We start from the raw sequence: 17,058 nt of genomic DNA, 5'->3' as shown, positions 1-17,058 counted from the left end.
CAGTTTACCAGTCGGGCGTGTGTTTTTTTGTTTGTTTTTTTGTTTTAACCATAGGCCACATGATTTAGTAACATGTTGGCACTTACTATCTTTATCTGTTTCCAGGGAAACAGAACTAGGGTGTTAAGTGAAGGTCAGATTAGCATACGCAAGGGGAAAGGGTTTTATTAACTCCTTGCTCACAATGGGAGCAAACAGGGACATTTGTCTGTTTTATAGAGAAACTGGACAGTTCTAGATGTGAGTAGCTTGTTAGGATGTTAGATCTGAGATCTTGGAATTAGGGAATTGAGGGTCAGAGTGGGTAAGAAATATGCTAGAGGATCAATAGCATGTCTGCAGGTCAGAGATATAGCCTGGCCTGTGATATTGTTTGGTGCCCTGACTGATTCCTGGGGCTACAGTGCTGGGGTCTCCCAGGTAACCAGGCTGAGCCATCCTCTGAGAAGAGCTGGATTTATGGTGATAGATAAAAATGACTTCTTTCTTGTACCATATATACAACTATGCCCACTGTCATTCCAAAAGCCTAAAGAAGAACAGACAGGGCCCAGAACACCTTCTCTCCTTCAGTAGGTATTTGTTAACTGTCTGTAAGGCACAAGTCCCAACTGCCTCCCTGTCTATAGACACCAGTGTAAAGACTGTCTCCCAGAATCTTGAGCTGCTTATGGTCTGCAGGCCTGCAGGATACAAAAGAGGCAAGGTATCAAACTCCCTTCAGTAAGGAATTCTAGGGAACTACAAACTAGGTCCACATCTTGGGGTCCTTTACTTTTTCTTTCTCTATCCTGCTTTGGAAAAGCAGAAAAGCTCAATCCTAGATGAGCAGATAATTGAAAACAAAGATTGAAGGGTCTTAAGGGCCCCTCAAGGAAGATGCCATCAAGATTTTGCATTCATTATGTCAGCAAATCTGGAAGACCCAGCAGTGGCCACAAGAGAAAGGTCAATCCTCATTCCAATTCCCAAGAAGGGTAGTACCAAAGAATGTGCAAACCATCAGACAGTTGTACTCATCTTCCATTCTAGAAAGGTCATGCTTAAAATATTGCATGCTAGGCTTCAGCATTATATGAACCAAGAACTTCCAGATGTCCAAACTGGGTTTAGAAAAGGAAGAGGAACTAGAGATCAAATTGCCAACATTTGCTGGATTATAGAAAAAGCAAGGGAATTTCAAAAAAACATCTATCTCTGTTTCATCGACTTAAAGCCTTTGACTGTGTGGATCATGACAGACTATGGAAAGCATACCAGACCATATTACCTATCCCCCGAGAAAACTGTATGTGAGTCAAGAAGCAACAGTTGGAACCCTTTATGGAACAACTGATTGGTTCAAGATCGAGAAAGGAGTACGACAGGGCTGTCTTCTGTCATCCTGTTTGTTTAACCTATACACTGAGCACATCATGAGAAATGCCAGGCTGGATGAGTTACAAGCCAGAATCAAGATAGGTGGGAGAAACATCAGCAACCTCAGATATGCAGATGATACCCCTGTAATGGCAGAAAGTGAAGAGGAACTAAAGAGCCTCTTAATGAGGGTGAAGGAGGAGAGTGAAAGAGCTGGCTTAAGACTAAATATTAAAAAAAGTACGATCATGGCATCTGGCCCCATTATTTCATGGCAAATAGAAGGGGGAAATATGGAAGTAGTGACAGATTTCCTCTTCTTGGGCTCAAAAATCATTGTGGACGGTGACTGCAGTCATGAAATCAGAAGAAGATTGCTTCTTGGCAGGAAAGCGATGACAAACCAAGACAGTGTGTTGAAAAGCAGAGACGTTACTCTGCCAACAAAGGTCTGTATAGTCAAGGCTATGGTCTTCCCAGTGGTCATGTATGGTTGTGAGAGCTGGTCTGTAAAGAAGGCAGAATGCCAAAGAATTGATGCCTTCAAACTGTGGTGCTGGAGAGGTCTCCTGAAAGTCCCTTGGACAGCAAGGAGATCAAACCAGTCAGTCTTAAGGAAGATCAACCCTGAGTATTCACTGGAAGGACTGATGCTGAAGCTGAAGCTCCAGTATTTTGGTCATCTGATGTGCACAGACAGCTCATTGGAAAAGTCCCTGATGCTGGGAAAGATCAAGGGCAGAAGGAGAAGAGGGCATCAGAGAATGAGATGGCTGGACGGCAATGAACATGAACTTGGGTAAACTTCGGGAGATGGTGAGGGACAGGGAGGCCTGGTGTGTTGCAGTCCTTGGGGTCTCAAAGAGTCGGACAAGACTGGGCTGTTGAACAACAACAACAACAACAACAAGGGTCCTAGGCCAAAACACACACATGGGGTCTGTGTGTTTCCCTGTTTGCCTGAAGACATATACGCGGGGTCAGGCAGAGCTATATGAAAGCAGAGTTGTAAAGTGGGGAGATTTGGCCTTCATTCCCTCCACTTCCACTTTAGGGCCTGTCTGTTTTGGTCTAGGGCTCCTCTGCCACCCCATTTTAGGATCCCATCCCTGAGTTATGCTCACAAAGGGCCTTGCTTTCTTAATGAACTGTTTCTGTGTCCAGGATAAACCAGTTCCAGGAGGGGTTGCAGGAATGATGCATTTTGATAGGAATCTCTCCTGGGTGAAAAACTGTTTTGAGTCAAAGGGATTGAGTCTGTAATTGTGAAGGGTTGGGATGTGGCAGAGAGAATGGGGAAGGGGAAGGGCAGGAGAGGGTTAGATCGCTGTTCCACTGGGCTACACAGGGAGGCCAGGAGGGGACAGTGCCCTCAGGCATAACCCTGAGAGAATATGCAGGACTTTGAGTCCTGTGTAAGCAAAGGCTCTTTTTCTTCCTTTCTCTCTTCCTGTTTCTCTCTCCCTCCCTCCCTCCCTTCCTCTCTGTCTTACCCTGAGTGTATGTCAGGGTGGGGGCAGTGGGAAGATGCACGGGTGTCCTTGGTCTATCTAGTGCCCTGTGACATGCTCTGGGAGCATGTCTCCAGCAGGGGTGGGCTGTGGATGTTTGTGTATGAGCTTCAGGTGTGATTTCCATGAGCCCACAGTGATTTTGCAGTAGGGTGAAGGTTGTGCAATTTTAAATCCACACCTTTCATCTGTTCTCTGCTCTGACACAAACATTAGGGAAATATGTGCAATAGAATATGCTCACTATATACATTTAAAAATCTATCTGGTATATAGCAATTACCGAAGCATGAAATTCATTGTCTTATTTTAATCTCACTCTTATGCCAAAGTTGAAATATTGTAAATTGTTATCCCCATTTCACAGATAAGGAAACTGAGGTTCAGACCATTAACTAACTTGTCAAAGTTTATAAAGCAGGTCTGTACTAGAACCCAAGTCTCTTGAATTGAAATCTCTGTTCTTTGCACTATAACACACATAACATTTTATTGTGGAATTGACTGCATAACAAGTTTTCAGATGTAGCAAGCTTCTCTGGCAAGGAGGTCATAGTATTCTCTAGGGCATAGGCGTTCATGGATGGGTTAATGCAGTATACAAGCAGGATACAGGGGACAATAGGTAATACTGGAATGTGCATACTTAGGAAAGAAAATCATTTAGTTGTCTTCTAGTAATGCTCAAAATTCTCCAAGCCAGGCTTCAGCAATACGTGAACTGTGAACTTCCAGATGTTCAAGCTGGTTTTAGAAAAGGCAGAGGAACCAGAGATCAAATTGCCAACATCCGCTGGATCATCGAAAAAGCAAGAGAGTTCCAGAAAAACATCTATTTCTGCTTTATTGACTATGCCAAAGCCTTTGACTGTGTGGATCACAATTAACTGTGGAAAATGCTGAAAGAGATGGGAATACCAGACCACCTGACCTGCCTCTTGAGAAACCTATATGCAGGTCAGGAAGCAACAGTTGGAACTGGACATGGAACAACTGACTGGTTCCAAATTGGAAAAGGAGTACATCAAGGCTGTATATTGTCACCCTGCTTATTTAACTTATATGCAGAGTTCATCATGAGAAACACTGGGCTGGAGGAAGCACACACTAGAATTAAGATTGCCGGGAGAAATATCAATAACCTCAGATATGCAGATGACACCACCCTTATGGCAGACAGTGAAGAAGAACTAAAAAGCCTCTTGATAAAAGTGAAAGAGGAGCATGAAAAAGTTGGCTTTAAAGCTCAACATTCAGAAAACTAAGATCATGGCATCTGGTCCCATCACTTCACGGCAAATAGATGGGGAAACAGTGGAAACAGTGTCAGACTTTATTTTTTGAGCTCCAGAATCACTGCAGATGGTGATTGCAGCCAGGAAATTAAAAGACACTTACTCCTTGGAAGGAAAGTTATGACCAACCTAGATAGCATATTAAAAAGCAGAGACATCACTTTGTCAACAACAAAGGTCCGTCTATGATTTTTCCAGTGGTCATGTATGGATGTGAGAGTTGGATGGTGAAGAAAGCTGAGCGCCGAAGAATTGATGCTTTTGAACTGTGGTGTTGGAGAAGACTCTTGAGAGTCCCTTGGACTGCAAGGAGATCCACCCAGTCCATCCTAAAGGAGATCAGTCCTGGGTGTTCCTTGGAAGGACTGATGGTGAAGCTGAAACTCTAATACTTTGGCCACTTGATGCGAAGAGTTGACTCATTGGAAAAGACCCTGATGCTGGGAGGGATTGGGGGCAGGAGGAGAAGGGGACAACAGAGGATGAGATGGCTGGATGGCATCACCAACTCGATGGGCATGAGTTTGAGTAAACTCCGGGAGTTGGTGGTGGACAGGGAGGCCTGGTGTGCTGCGATTCATGGGGTCCCAAAGAGTCGGACACGACTGAGCGACTAAACTGAACTGAATTGATCCTCTCAATCAAGTCACCAAACCTGAACATGAGCAAATTAAAACCAATATAATTTAAATTACAGATAGCATAAAATTCTAACACTAGGTGGTAAGTTGGTTTGAAAGTTAAAACTCTAAATCAGATGCTGTTGCTAAATGTGGCAAATGAAGGAAATAAGTCCAGGATCCTTATTTAATATCCTTGCTCTATGAAATAGCTTATGCTTTATTAAAAACAGAACAGAGCAATAATAATCTTTTAGCGATCCCCATATTTAAAAGAAAAGGATGAAAATGTTTCTATTTAGTTTCCTAATTTGCATTTAAATAGATTCTATCATTTATTATATATTAAAAACTAGATTTTTATATTTTCACTGAGTTTTAGCCAGCATAAAAAATTACTTAGCAAAATATGAAGAAAAAAATTCAAGTAGCTTACATGTAACATCCATCTTCTTAATGAGATGAAACTATGTTGGTTTCCAAACAAAGAGATAAAATTTCATTATTTAGACATGAACTTTCCTCCTGGAGGAATTTTGTTGTCTTTTTACATTTTGTTAAACCTACCATTTGCTGCCTCTCAAAAAAATAAACAACAGTAACAACAACAACAGTAAACAGGTCAAATGTTTGAAACCACTGTGGAGATATTTCCTTTTTTGTTTTCTTTAGAGTTTTGTTCAAGTGTCTAATTCAAGTGTCTTCCAGAGAAGCCAGTTCAAACAGATCAAACATAGTATCCTAGTTGGAAGGGAATTTATAAAGGGTCAGCTTGTCTGGAGATTAGCAACCCCAGAATCCATGGCCAACTTGCTCATGCATTACTTTCATTCACTAAGTATTTATTGAGAGAAGTGGAGCTATTTGAATCAGCTGTCTCCAGACACTGGGAGGGCAGGGGTGATGCAGAGAGGATGGGGCTGGGTACTAGACAGTGAATGGCCTGTGAGGGATGGTGTCCTACCACAGCTGGAGCCTCATAGTGCCCTGGTGGCTGCCTTTTGAGGGGCAACTGCTCCGGGGAGCCTGGGCAGAGGAGGTCCTATAGTCACAAGAGGCAGGGCAGTATCCCTCGAGCCTGGATCAGCAGACACTCAGTGAATGTGCCTTGGGTGAAATGAATGAAAGCCCATTGGGTGGGCTTCACTTCTCTGAACCTGTTTGCCATCTGTAAATTGGGCCTGATGGAGGCACTGAGATGATGTGTGCGAATGGACATTTTGAACTCTAAATGTCTAGATATCAGGGCTAAGACTAAGATGCTGCCTTTTTCTGGCTGTCAAAAACAATGCCAGTTTTCTCACACACATTCTTTGTAATCAAAAGTTAGAAGTGTACATTGTAACAATGAATATGTGTTCTGATCCAGGAGACTCAATAAGACTAATTTTTATTATGAATGGAAAAAAATACTTTTCATAAGTTTCCCAATTGAGGAATTTTAAGCCAGGATGCTTACTTCCATTCTGGGTACTACTTATCCCTTGCAAGTGAAGAGAAGCACAGAAATGAAGAGACTTTCCCACAGTCTCACGGGTAGTTAGTGACAGAGCCAGGCCCAGACCCAGTCTTGTCCTCTTCCTGCTTAACTGCACACCCACCTGGGAGCTTACATGCAGACACATATAATCTCTGTTGCCGGTTCCACTGAATGCAACAGAAATGCTGATGATCCTTGCAGGCAGCCAAGTTTAAAAAGGTGAGGGTTATGTATAATTAGCAGATTCAGGCCCAGAGAAGACTTGAGACTGTCCCTAGAAAACAGCCACATTGGAGAAACCCTGGTTCCTGCTATCATGTAGACTATTTGGCCTCTAGAGCAGGCCTCTTCTTGCTGCATGAGATGAGTGTCACATCTTTGGAGCACTGCATCTAGCCTCCAGCATAGCTACAGTTCCCGAAAAAGTTCAGCCCCCAGAGACTGCTCATATGCTCCACTATGGAAGGCAGATGGGGCAAAATGGCTTGGGCACAGACCTCATCATGTAGTAAGTCCACTCAATGAGGTGTGCACTTCCTCCAGCACTTTCTATTCTCACCTGCCATTTAACTCACTGTTGTCCCTGCTTTTCCTCCCTAATTGGCCCATGTTCAGCTCTCCTTGCTCTGTAGTCCAGCAGGGACCTGGCGCCAGGCAATCTAATAACTCTGATGCTAGCACATAACTCTCTGTTTATTAGCATATCTAAATAGTCATTTAGCAGAAAATACAGGGAAGGTCACTTCCAGGCCACTAGGATAGCCAAGAAAATATAAGGAGTGAGTTCATCCCAAGTTCTAAGGACTTCAAGCATTTCAGATTTTCATTAATTTTATTGATTCTTTCATCAACAAGAAAAAGAGATAGAAATTATTTTAAAACGAGGTTGAGAGGTAGAATTTTAAAGAACAAAAATTACACAATGAAATTCCTTTAGTTTCCGGGGGTGCTTGTCTTCTTCCCCTCTTGTCCTTAATAATAATTTTAAGAAACCCCAGCCACGTGCCATTAGTGCGGGATTGGCTATGGCCAGCAGACCCAGGGTGTTGCACACCACCAATACTAGCCAGCCTCCACAGGCTCCCCTAGCCTGGGACATCCATGGACAGTCAGAAGTGAAGATGCTACTTTCGCCCTTTATCTGTGTAGGTAGCAGAGAGTGATCTAGGTAATTCAAAAGGGAGGATCCTCCTAAATCAAAGCATGCCCATTTGCCTTGGGAAGGTGGTTTGTTTATGCTTATGTGTGGGTTGTCATAGCTGCGATGTCTCTCTCCTGACCTCCAGACAAAACTCTTAACTGCCCACAGGACACCTTCCCTTGAAGTTCACTTAAGCATCTAAAACTCAGCATCTAAAATGGAACAACAATCTCTCCTCCCTCACCCCAGCTTCTCACCCTCCTCTTGAGGTAGTACCATGGTGGCATCTTCTTTTACAAGGACCCAGAGTGCTATGCCGGATACCTGACTCTTCTCCCTTTCTCTCCCTCACCCCCACTTCCTAAACAGTTGGGAGTCCTCAGTCCCTTGCTAGTAGCTCTCACTCTGCCCACTTCTCACACTGCACTGCCATTCCCCATCCAGGTTCCCAGGTCAGTGCTCCATCTCTACCCTCCAGTCTCCCATCCCACACTGCTCTCAGAGCGCACGTCAAATGTCACTGCCCAGCTTACAACCCTCCACTGACGCCTTGCTGCCCACAGAATATAGTCCAGGTTTCCTAAAGCCAGTGTCCAGAGCTCTTCATGGTCCCACCTACCTCCTCAGCCACATATTCTCCTTACATCAGGTCCAGAAGCACAAAAGTGGTGATTTCAGAGCCCTTAGCACACTGGGCTGCCCCACAGTTCTGCCCCTTTGATCTCCCCTTTGTGTGGAGCTTCATCTTCCCCTGGCTAATTCCTACCTGAGTCAAGATCAACTCAGGTGTGACCAACTCTGGGAAGCCTTCTGTGCTCTTTCCTGTCTCCACACCACCAAGAGTGGCTGCTATCTTGATCCACTATCTTGACCTTTATCTTGATAGATTTCTTTTCAAATTGTGATCTTAATTGTCATATGCCAAGTTATACTAACATCGTATCTGAGTCCATGTTTGCTTTTCACAATGGCTTTTAAGCCACTTAAACTCAAGAAGCACATATTAATCATTTTTGCCTTGAACAGTGCTGGGCATATAATGAATGTTCGATAAATGTTGGTTAAATGTAACTGAAAAAGTAAATTCATTTGTCTGTTTAAAGGAGGAAAATGGAATGAGGCTGTGGTTCTGCCTCAAGGAAAGCTGGCGTGAATTTTGCAGCATCTCAGCTTGCATCTCTGCTCAGTTCTTCCCTGATCTTCTCTGCAACTGAGCCATAGTCTTTAGCTCATTCCAAGCTACTGAGCGTGAGTTCCAAGTGTAGCAGTCCTCTTCTCCAAAGGTTTACCATCTTTCCTGGCTATATCAGTTAACTACTCTAGGCAGAAAATTACAGAAAATCCAACTTAAATTAGTTTGAGTAATAAAGAGGATTTATTGGCTCAGGTACTAAGGAAGTCCAGATAGAAGGTGGTGATCAGGCGAGGTTCAAGCAGAGCTCTCCCTGATCCTTTCCATATTTTGGCTACACCCTTTCTCTGCCCATTGACGTCTCCCTCAGGCTGCCACCAGAATTGTGACAATTCAGCAATTTGAGGTGCAGGGTCACGATGACAGTATTGGAGGAAGAGAAGTTGTATCTATAGCACTGCAGTTCTGTTTCCCAGAAGCTTCCAGCAAACTTCCCTTCGTGTTTTATTGTACTGAATTGAATAACATTCCTGTTTCTTACCAGTTTCCCTGGTGGCTCAGACAGTAAAGAATCTGCCTGTAATGCAGGAGACCTAGTTTCGATCCCTAGGTCAGGAAGGTCCCCTGGAGAAGGGAACAGCTACCCACTACAGTATACTTGCCTGGAATATTCCATGGACAGAGAAGCCTGGCGGGCTACAGTCCATGGGGTTACAAAGAATTGGACATGTTTCTAAAATAATCCCGTCAGTCAGGAAATGTCATACACTGATTAGCTTAGATCTGGTGTCCTGAGAAGCGATAACCCTTAAAGTGACCAGGCTTTTCCTTGGAACTGAGGTTCTGATCAGCTCCCCTAAAAGTGAATGGGCAACCTGGGAAGGAGGTAGAAACCTAAATGAAAACCAGGTACAGAGCTGGGGGAGGAAAATGGCTCAGCGCCCACTGTGCCAGGCAGTATTTACCCTACCCTTAAAATCTTCCTCTTCTGATTCCTCATGGCTTATAGCAGAACCCCTGGAATTGTGAGGCTGTGGGATCAAAAGAAATGTTGATTCCATTCAGAGTCAATTCAACGATGTGTGTGGTCAGGCAGTGTAAATCGGATGGGAGTATATTAGGAAGCTCTGTGGTTTCAAACAAGGGTCTCTCCTGCTGGTGCAGTAGGGGATACATGAAACCTCCCACCTGTCCTGTCCCTAAAGCATGTAAGGGGTTCTTTTGATGATTTTGAAAAGTTTTTAAAAGGGGAAGTAAAGATTTCTAAAAGTTTTTAAAAGAAGAAGCTGATAGTAAACAGCATTCTCCTAACTCTCCCTGGTCCTCTTACTCATTTTCTCTTTTTCCTCTAGACTTTGTAAGGAAGCATCAAGGCTGATGGTGGGACTTTCTTCTAAGGAGGGCTTTCCTGGGAAGCCAGGCTGTGGGCACCCCAACCCTGAGCACAATGTCTGGTCCTCACTGGGCACCAGCAGAAGGGCTGGTTTTCTTCCAGTAGCTCGTAAAGTTTCTTGCTGTTGAACTCATAACCATTATCTGTATCTTCTTTTCCACTTCCAGATGTTCGACTGGATAAGCCACAACAAGGAGTTATTCCTCCAGAGCCATACAGAGATTGGAGTCAGCTACCAGCATGCCCTAGACCTCCAAACACAGCACAATCACTTTGCCATGAACTCCATGGTGAGTGCAGGACCTGTTTTCTTGGGGCAAGAGAATTTTGAGGGGGAAAGGGCTTGGGGTACAGAGGGTAGAAACAGACTTTCAACCTGAGTAGGAAGGAGAAACTCTGAGCATGAAGCCCCTTTTAGCATTCCATTTGCTAGCATGGGGATGTGTGCAGAACATGCGGTGAGTTGGCTATTCCTGCAGCAGATTATGGCCCCGTTTCTGCCTCTGAACCCTGCTTTACATGGTGAAAGGAGTGTGCTGGGGTTGTGGTGAAAGGAGTGTCCTGGGGTTGTAGAAGCTATCAGCCCTGTGCTGTACTAGAAGGGAGTGCCCCTTTCTGCTGCGCTGACCCCACTGACTGGCATGTGTGAGTCACTGAGCTGGGATGGAGAGGGGCCTCAGTCTGTGGCACACTGGAAACCAGTGAGTAAATGGGTCTTTGGACTAGAGAACAGGAGCCTGGCAGGGCAATACAGTTGCTGCCTTCAGACATGCGAAGGGCTGCCTTGCAGAGAAGAGGTGGAATTGTTTCCTGTTGGTCCAGGGGAACTGTCCAGGGGACCACAGTTCAAGCAGGAGGCAGAATGTGGCTCGGGAGTTGGCTTGTGTTGGAAGTTAGAGCCCCTGTGATGGGGAGAGTTCAAGCAGATGCTGAATTCAAACAGAGAGGGATACTTACTAGCTGTGGTCATAGGAAATTTACTTCTCTGTGCTTCAATTTCTTCATCTATAAAATCAGAATAATAATAGCTACTTTATACAGTGGTTGGGAGGATTTAATGAATTAATTGTAAGGTGGCTGGAGATGTGCCTGGTACTTAGTCCATTATCAGTAAGTATTGGTATTATGATATTAATGATGCTGATGATATAGGAGTCTAGTCCAGATAATACCTGTGATTCCTTGAAAAACTAACACTTTGGGATACTTGTTTTTCCATGTGGTCACCCCAAGACTTTGAAATCTTGTCTGCCTCTTGAACCCTTTGTATTTGAAATGCCTGCAGCCTAAGTATGCCTCAACATCTCTCTTTCTCCCCTCTGCCAACTCTTCCTACTTGTACTGCTGGTCCAAAAGGATATCTCTGCCATTCCCCATATATCTGAATGCCAAAGACACCTTATCATTTCAACTGGTGATGATAGGAGGAGGGCAAGTGTTAGAAAAAACATAAACACAGAGGATCACAAAGGCCAGGCAGGAAGACCACTTCATTTTCTAAGGAGTTATTTTAACTGTGTTATACACTGGACTTAATGTATTGAAGCAGAAATAATTCTAGCCTCAAATTTTCAGTGTCTAATAAGGGAGGTAAATCAGACAGTCATGGCGCAGTTTGATATATGCTGTGATAGAGTTGCTGTATGGGCTTCCCTGGTGGCTCAGTGGTAAACAATCTGCCCGTCAGTGCAGGAGATGCAGGTTCGATTCCTGGGTGGGGAAGATCCCCTGAGAAGGAAATGGCAACCCTCTCCAGTATTCTTGCCTGGGAAATCTCATGGACAGAGGAGCCTGGCAGTCTACAGTCCATGGTGTCGCAAGAGAGTTGGACATGACTTAGCAACTAAACAACAACAGATGCTAAGTGACTAAGAACCTTACAGTCTCAATGATTTAAGCAATAGGGGTTTATTTCTTGTTCCTACCATGTGCCCATCACTGGCTGCTGGGGGTTCTGCTCATCACAGTCACTCAGGGATCCAGGCTGAGGAAACAGCTACTGTCTCAGATGCAGCCAGTGCCTCACTAGACAAAGCAAGCCTCCAGGCACACATTAGCTCTGAAAGCTTCCACCTAGAAGTGGCACATTTTACTACCCAACACCAGTCACACAGCCACATCTAACTTCATGTTTGGAGATACATAGTCTTACCTCCACATATTGGGGAAGAGAGAGTGGGTACTTTTGAATAACCGTAATGGTTAGCAAAGGGAGTCACTGCAGGATATCAGGTACAGATGAACAGCATGGGATTTGCATGGGAAGGTACTTCTGGCTGCAGAATAGAAGTCTGTGGGACCAGGCAGGGAAGACATCAATATTGACTATGTTATCAATTTTGGCCACAGCAGTCTTGTCTTCATCTAAATGTAAAGACTCTTCCAACTAGTCTTCTATAATTATGTCTCATCTCAGGTTTGCTTTAGTCACAGAGGAGCAAAGCAGTTGATCACAGGTGATTAAGAATGTGAACTCAAATCTAGTCGGTTTGATTATCTATGTGCCTTGTGGATTTCCCCTGGTAAATTTTACAAATTCTGTACCAGAATCTTCATGTCACCTAACTGCCTGGCCCTAAGGCAGACAAACTCATTTTAATAAGAAGCAAAGACAAACATAATTAGAGAGGTAAGTCTGCTACCAAGCCCCTCAAAACAATGAACTACAAAGTTAAATAGAAAGAGCCTTTGGCTTTGAATTATCTGCATCACTGCTGTTCTCTGTTAAGATGGATAACTGAGAGTTAATGACACATCAAAAACTCTTTCCTCTGACAAATTTACCTTTGATGTTTCCATTTCAAGACAAAACAAATTAAAGTGAGGGAAGAATTTTACTGAAGGGAAGCATCTTCTGGAGCTGGGAGAGAGGAAGAGGAATTTTAATATGTAATAGCCAATTAATATGTTCCAGCCCATCTCTCAGTCTCCCACTGCCATGAGTGCCTGCAGCACTCAGAGGCCCATTTAGCCTGATTATGCTAGCTTTCCTCTCTAGCTACAGGAAGGTGAAGGGAAACCCCAGTGTTGTTTGATCAAGTTGCCCAAACCAGTGCATTATAGACAGAGCCCAGTGTCTTTGTTAACTGGGAGGTTTACAGGTTTGTTATTAAAAGGAACTTCCCCCAAATGGATGTCATCATCCCAAGCAGGTAAAAGAAGGGTATTACAGTCACCTTTTCTCTGGCCTGAGTGATGGATGTTGCTGCCAAGAAACAGATGAATTTAAGCAGCTACTGATAGAGCCCAGTGACTGTAGGAATGATCAGTTACTCTGGGGAAGTGGGAATGTGGATTGTTTTGTAAATTCACTGAGGCATTTACATTTTGGTTCTTGGAACAGAACCTACACATATGCCACACATTTGTCCACCTGAAGGTACATGTAGCATACTTTGTTTCAGGCTACAGGTGAGTTGTTTGCTACTGAATCCTTATCATGTCATCTGTCTCTCCACTGGAACCTCTGTGGAACAGACCATCTCTCTTTTGTTCACCACTATATACCCAACATCCAGCACAACATCTAATCCTTAATTATCTGTGGAATGAGTGAAGAAAGAAGTCATGAGGTTCTTGGGATCTTAAATTGGGGAGGATGATCGATAGGCTTTAGGGTTTACTACTGAAATAGGCCAGTGATCCCTTACCTTTCTGCGCAGTCACAAGTCCCTTTGAAATCTAATGAAAATTGTGAGTCTTCTCTGCAGAGAAATGTATGTAGACAATGTTTTAAAGATATTAATGTTTTTAGGGGGTTCAAGGGAATCCTAAAGTCTATTGATCATCCTCCCCAATTTAAGATCCCACAAACCTCATGACTTCTTTCTTCATTCATTCCAGAAATAATTAAGGATCGGACATTGTATGGATGTTGAGCATATAGTGGTGAATAAAAGAGAGACGGTCTCTCCAACTGAGGTTCCAACGGGGAAATGGATGATATTATATAATCTCATAAGTAAATATATAATCATAAATCAGTAAGTCTTGTGTTGGAAGAGAAGGGCTGCTATGATGGAGAATAACAAAAGGGGCTCCATTTAAATAAGGGGAGGTCAGGTACCTTTTCAATTAATAATTAGTATTGACTTAGTGTTTATTAAATGCTAGCAATTATTGGTCTGTGAATTAACTGCTGTGCTGTGCTAACCTGCTTCAGTTGTGCCTGACTCTGTGTGACCCCGTGGACTGTAGTCCATCAGGCTCCTCTGTCCATGGGATTCACCAGGCAAGAATACTGGCGTGGATTGCCATTCCCTCCTCCAGGGGATCTTCCCCATCCAGGGATTGAACCTGGGTCTCCTGCATTTCAGACAGATTTATTACCATCTAAGCCACCAGGGAAACTCATTAATTAACTCTATGAAGTATCAATTCTTCTTTATAATTTAAGGAAGCCCTATGTATATCATTTGGTAAATGAAAATGATCTAGTTATAATTTATGTATTTTTAAAGTTTTGTTTTCATGTCTAGTTTTATATACCAGTTAAAGACCCAACTCCAGCTGAGGTGACCATTACTGAGAAATAATTGCATATCAGCAAATTATGGAAAAAAAATCAGAAATTTCCTAGATTTTATCTATGAATTGGTACTAATAAAGGTTATCAGTTATTAACATGTGGAGAGTGTGGGAGTAATGCCTCACTGAGAATGGTCCATGAGCAACTCTGAAAGAAAATGGTTAAAAATGCTTGATCTTTGCCTTTTTGTTATAGCAAGATTTTTTTTTTTTTTGTAATTTCAACTGGGGAATCCTATTACACTTTTTTCATCTCCAATAATAACAATAGTAACCTACCTACTAAACCCATTAGATAAATATTCTCTGGCTTCTTACAGTGCCTCATAAAGCCAGATTTCCTAAGCTCTCTGGGGCCCTCCTATTTCCTGATCTGTCTTCTGTTGTGAAAGCCTTTCTTACAAATTCTCCTACCCCTGAGTGGGGCCTCCTCCTCTGATGGGAGTGTGGGCAGACAGAAGTAGAGTTGGGTTGTAATGTGCAATAGAACCATTATGTAGCCATCTATGCTCCAGTCACTCAAGAAAAAGACACTCACAGAAGTACATACAAGCATAACAGTGTTATTTACAATTTTAATTAGCTGGTTCTTTGGGAAAAAATAAATTGCTAATGGTTTCTGTCTAGAGTTTTAAAATATGAATTGATATTAATTTTCTATGATTATGACTATGAGGACTCATGTTAGTGATAACCATGTGCAGTTGGGCAGTAGGAAGCATTTCTGCAGCAGCATGTTGATAGCTGCTTTAATGCTATTAATTTGCTCACAAGAGGCACTAACTGTCACTTGGTGGTGTGTAAATCAGACCAATTGCAACAAAGCCTGTGGTGCTCTCTTTGTTTTGAGGTAAAGTTACAAATAATAATACCAAGGAAAAACCAAACCTGGTGCAAGAGAGAGAAAGGTTCTGAGCAGGTTTCCTGACCCCAATTTGAGAAGCCTCACTCTGGGGTCTTCTGTCACCTTTGATTCTCAGCAGGCCCAAGTCGTGATTCTGCAAGTACTTCCCTACCCGCAAACAGGCAGCAGCACTTCCTATAATGACAGTATTTCTAGGTTTTGGTGAAAACACACATACACTTGCAAGTATGCTATAGTAATGTTTAATCGACAGAGTTTGACCCTGCCATAGCTGCAAAGTCTCTTAGTAGACAAAGAACCTGCTGAAAAAGAGAAAAGACATCTTTGTTGGTTTGCTTTAGTCTTCTTAGTGCAATTTTTTTCCCCCAAAGAATCATTAGTGCACTTGCTTTAGCAAGTGCAGATTTCTTTTTGGCTTCTACTCCTGGAAGACTAGAAAATCCTAGACAGTTCTAATTTCTGGGGGATGAGACCCCCCAAACCTCCATTTTTAACAAGTTTCACTGGTGATTTATGTACATAATAAAGTTAGCAAACTATTGTTCTGTGGACATGTATATGTATAAAATAGTCACACCCTAAAATGTAGCATTATGTGTTCTGAAAGAGAGTCCACTTCCAGTATGATAGTGTGATAGAATGATGAGGAGCTATGCAGACTTACTCTCCAGTGAAAGTATTTTTTTTTTAAGATTCTTTTCCTACATAGGCCATTACAGAGTAGAGCTCCCTGTGCTGTACAGAAGGTTGGCAGACATTATTTTAAACAAAAAAGTCTCGAAAAATTTTCCTAAGTGCGTACAACAAATGAAGAAATATTTATTCAAGAAAATTTACTAAAACTTGCTAAGAACAGTGAATCTGTGGTATTTAAACCAGGACCCTCTTTTCTCCCCATTTCCACCTCAATGGGATGGAAATTCTGCTCGAGACTAGTGCAACCAAGAACACATGATCCCCTTTCTCCATAGTTCCCAATGAAGGACTCTCTTCCCAGATAGGACAATTCCTATGCTGCTCCAAGCTACCTGATGCTGAAGTTAAGTTTTAGGTGAGTGTGGCCAAGAGGTGGAGCATCTTCTTCTACCTAGCTCCCACTCATGGAGCTGCTGCTATACCATGGGCATAGCACTGCCTTGGAGTAGAAGCAAAATATAAAGCAGAGAGCCCCAAATCTTTTCCCAAAGCAACTGGTTTTATTTGCAACAGAGGGTGAAGTTCAAGCCAATAGCACTCCCAAAAATGCCCTTAGGGAACTTATGGTGAGAGGTAACTAAGAGAAGATTGCTAGAGTCGTTGAAGATACAGGATGAATAGTAGGCAGATTAGTTTGCCAGAGAGAAAAAGACCTCCTGGGGTCAGAACAAATCTGAAATACTGGCCTCAGGAACTATCCCTTCAAAGGAGCTTGGATTTGATTGGATAGATCTGTGGAGCAATTGATACCCCCAGGACACTGTGGGAAACAATAGAATAGTGAGCTGGAAATTAATGAAATTTAACAGCTTGATGTGGTCAGGGAAGGAGAAAGTTAAAGAGATGACTATGAAGACCAGTGTCATCCCAGGGTGACTGTGGGCATACCCAATGCTGCACCCTATGAGGAACAACATCAAGGTTTTCCCACTAAAATAATCCAGCCAGTCACTAAACAAATAAGCAGACAAATAACAATAACAAGCCTCAGAAGTGGAGGAATCAGTACCTAGAGATGCTGCAATATATTATCTAAAAT

General features: G+C 42.9%; 1 protein-coding gene across 16 annotated transcripts in view; it reads left to right on the top strand.

Moving 5' to 3' along the window:
* Window positions 1–17,058, top strand: part of KALRN (kalirin RhoGEF kinase) — a 673,187-nt gene that overhangs the window by 251,936 nt on the left and 404,193 nt on the right. For all 16 annotated transcript variants that reach the window (XM_043875040.1, XM_043875043.1, XM_043875038.1 and 13 more), the window contains exon 6: window positions 10,099–10,221. In XM_043875040.1, the coding sequence (XP_043730975.1) occupies window positions 10,099–10,221 (123 nt within the window). The remainder of the gene's footprint in view (window positions 1–10,098; window positions 10,222–17,058) is intronic.

Source organism: Cervus elaphus, chromosome 19 (assembly GCF_910594005.1).
Source record: "Cervus elaphus chromosome 19, mCerEla1.1, whole genome shotgun sequence".
Taxonomy (NCBI): Eukaryota; Metazoa; Chordata; class Mammalia; order Artiodactyla; family Cervidae; genus Cervus; species Cervus elaphus.
Note: the sequence above shows the minus strand (reverse complement) of the source record. Positions and strands in the feature narration are given on the sequence as shown.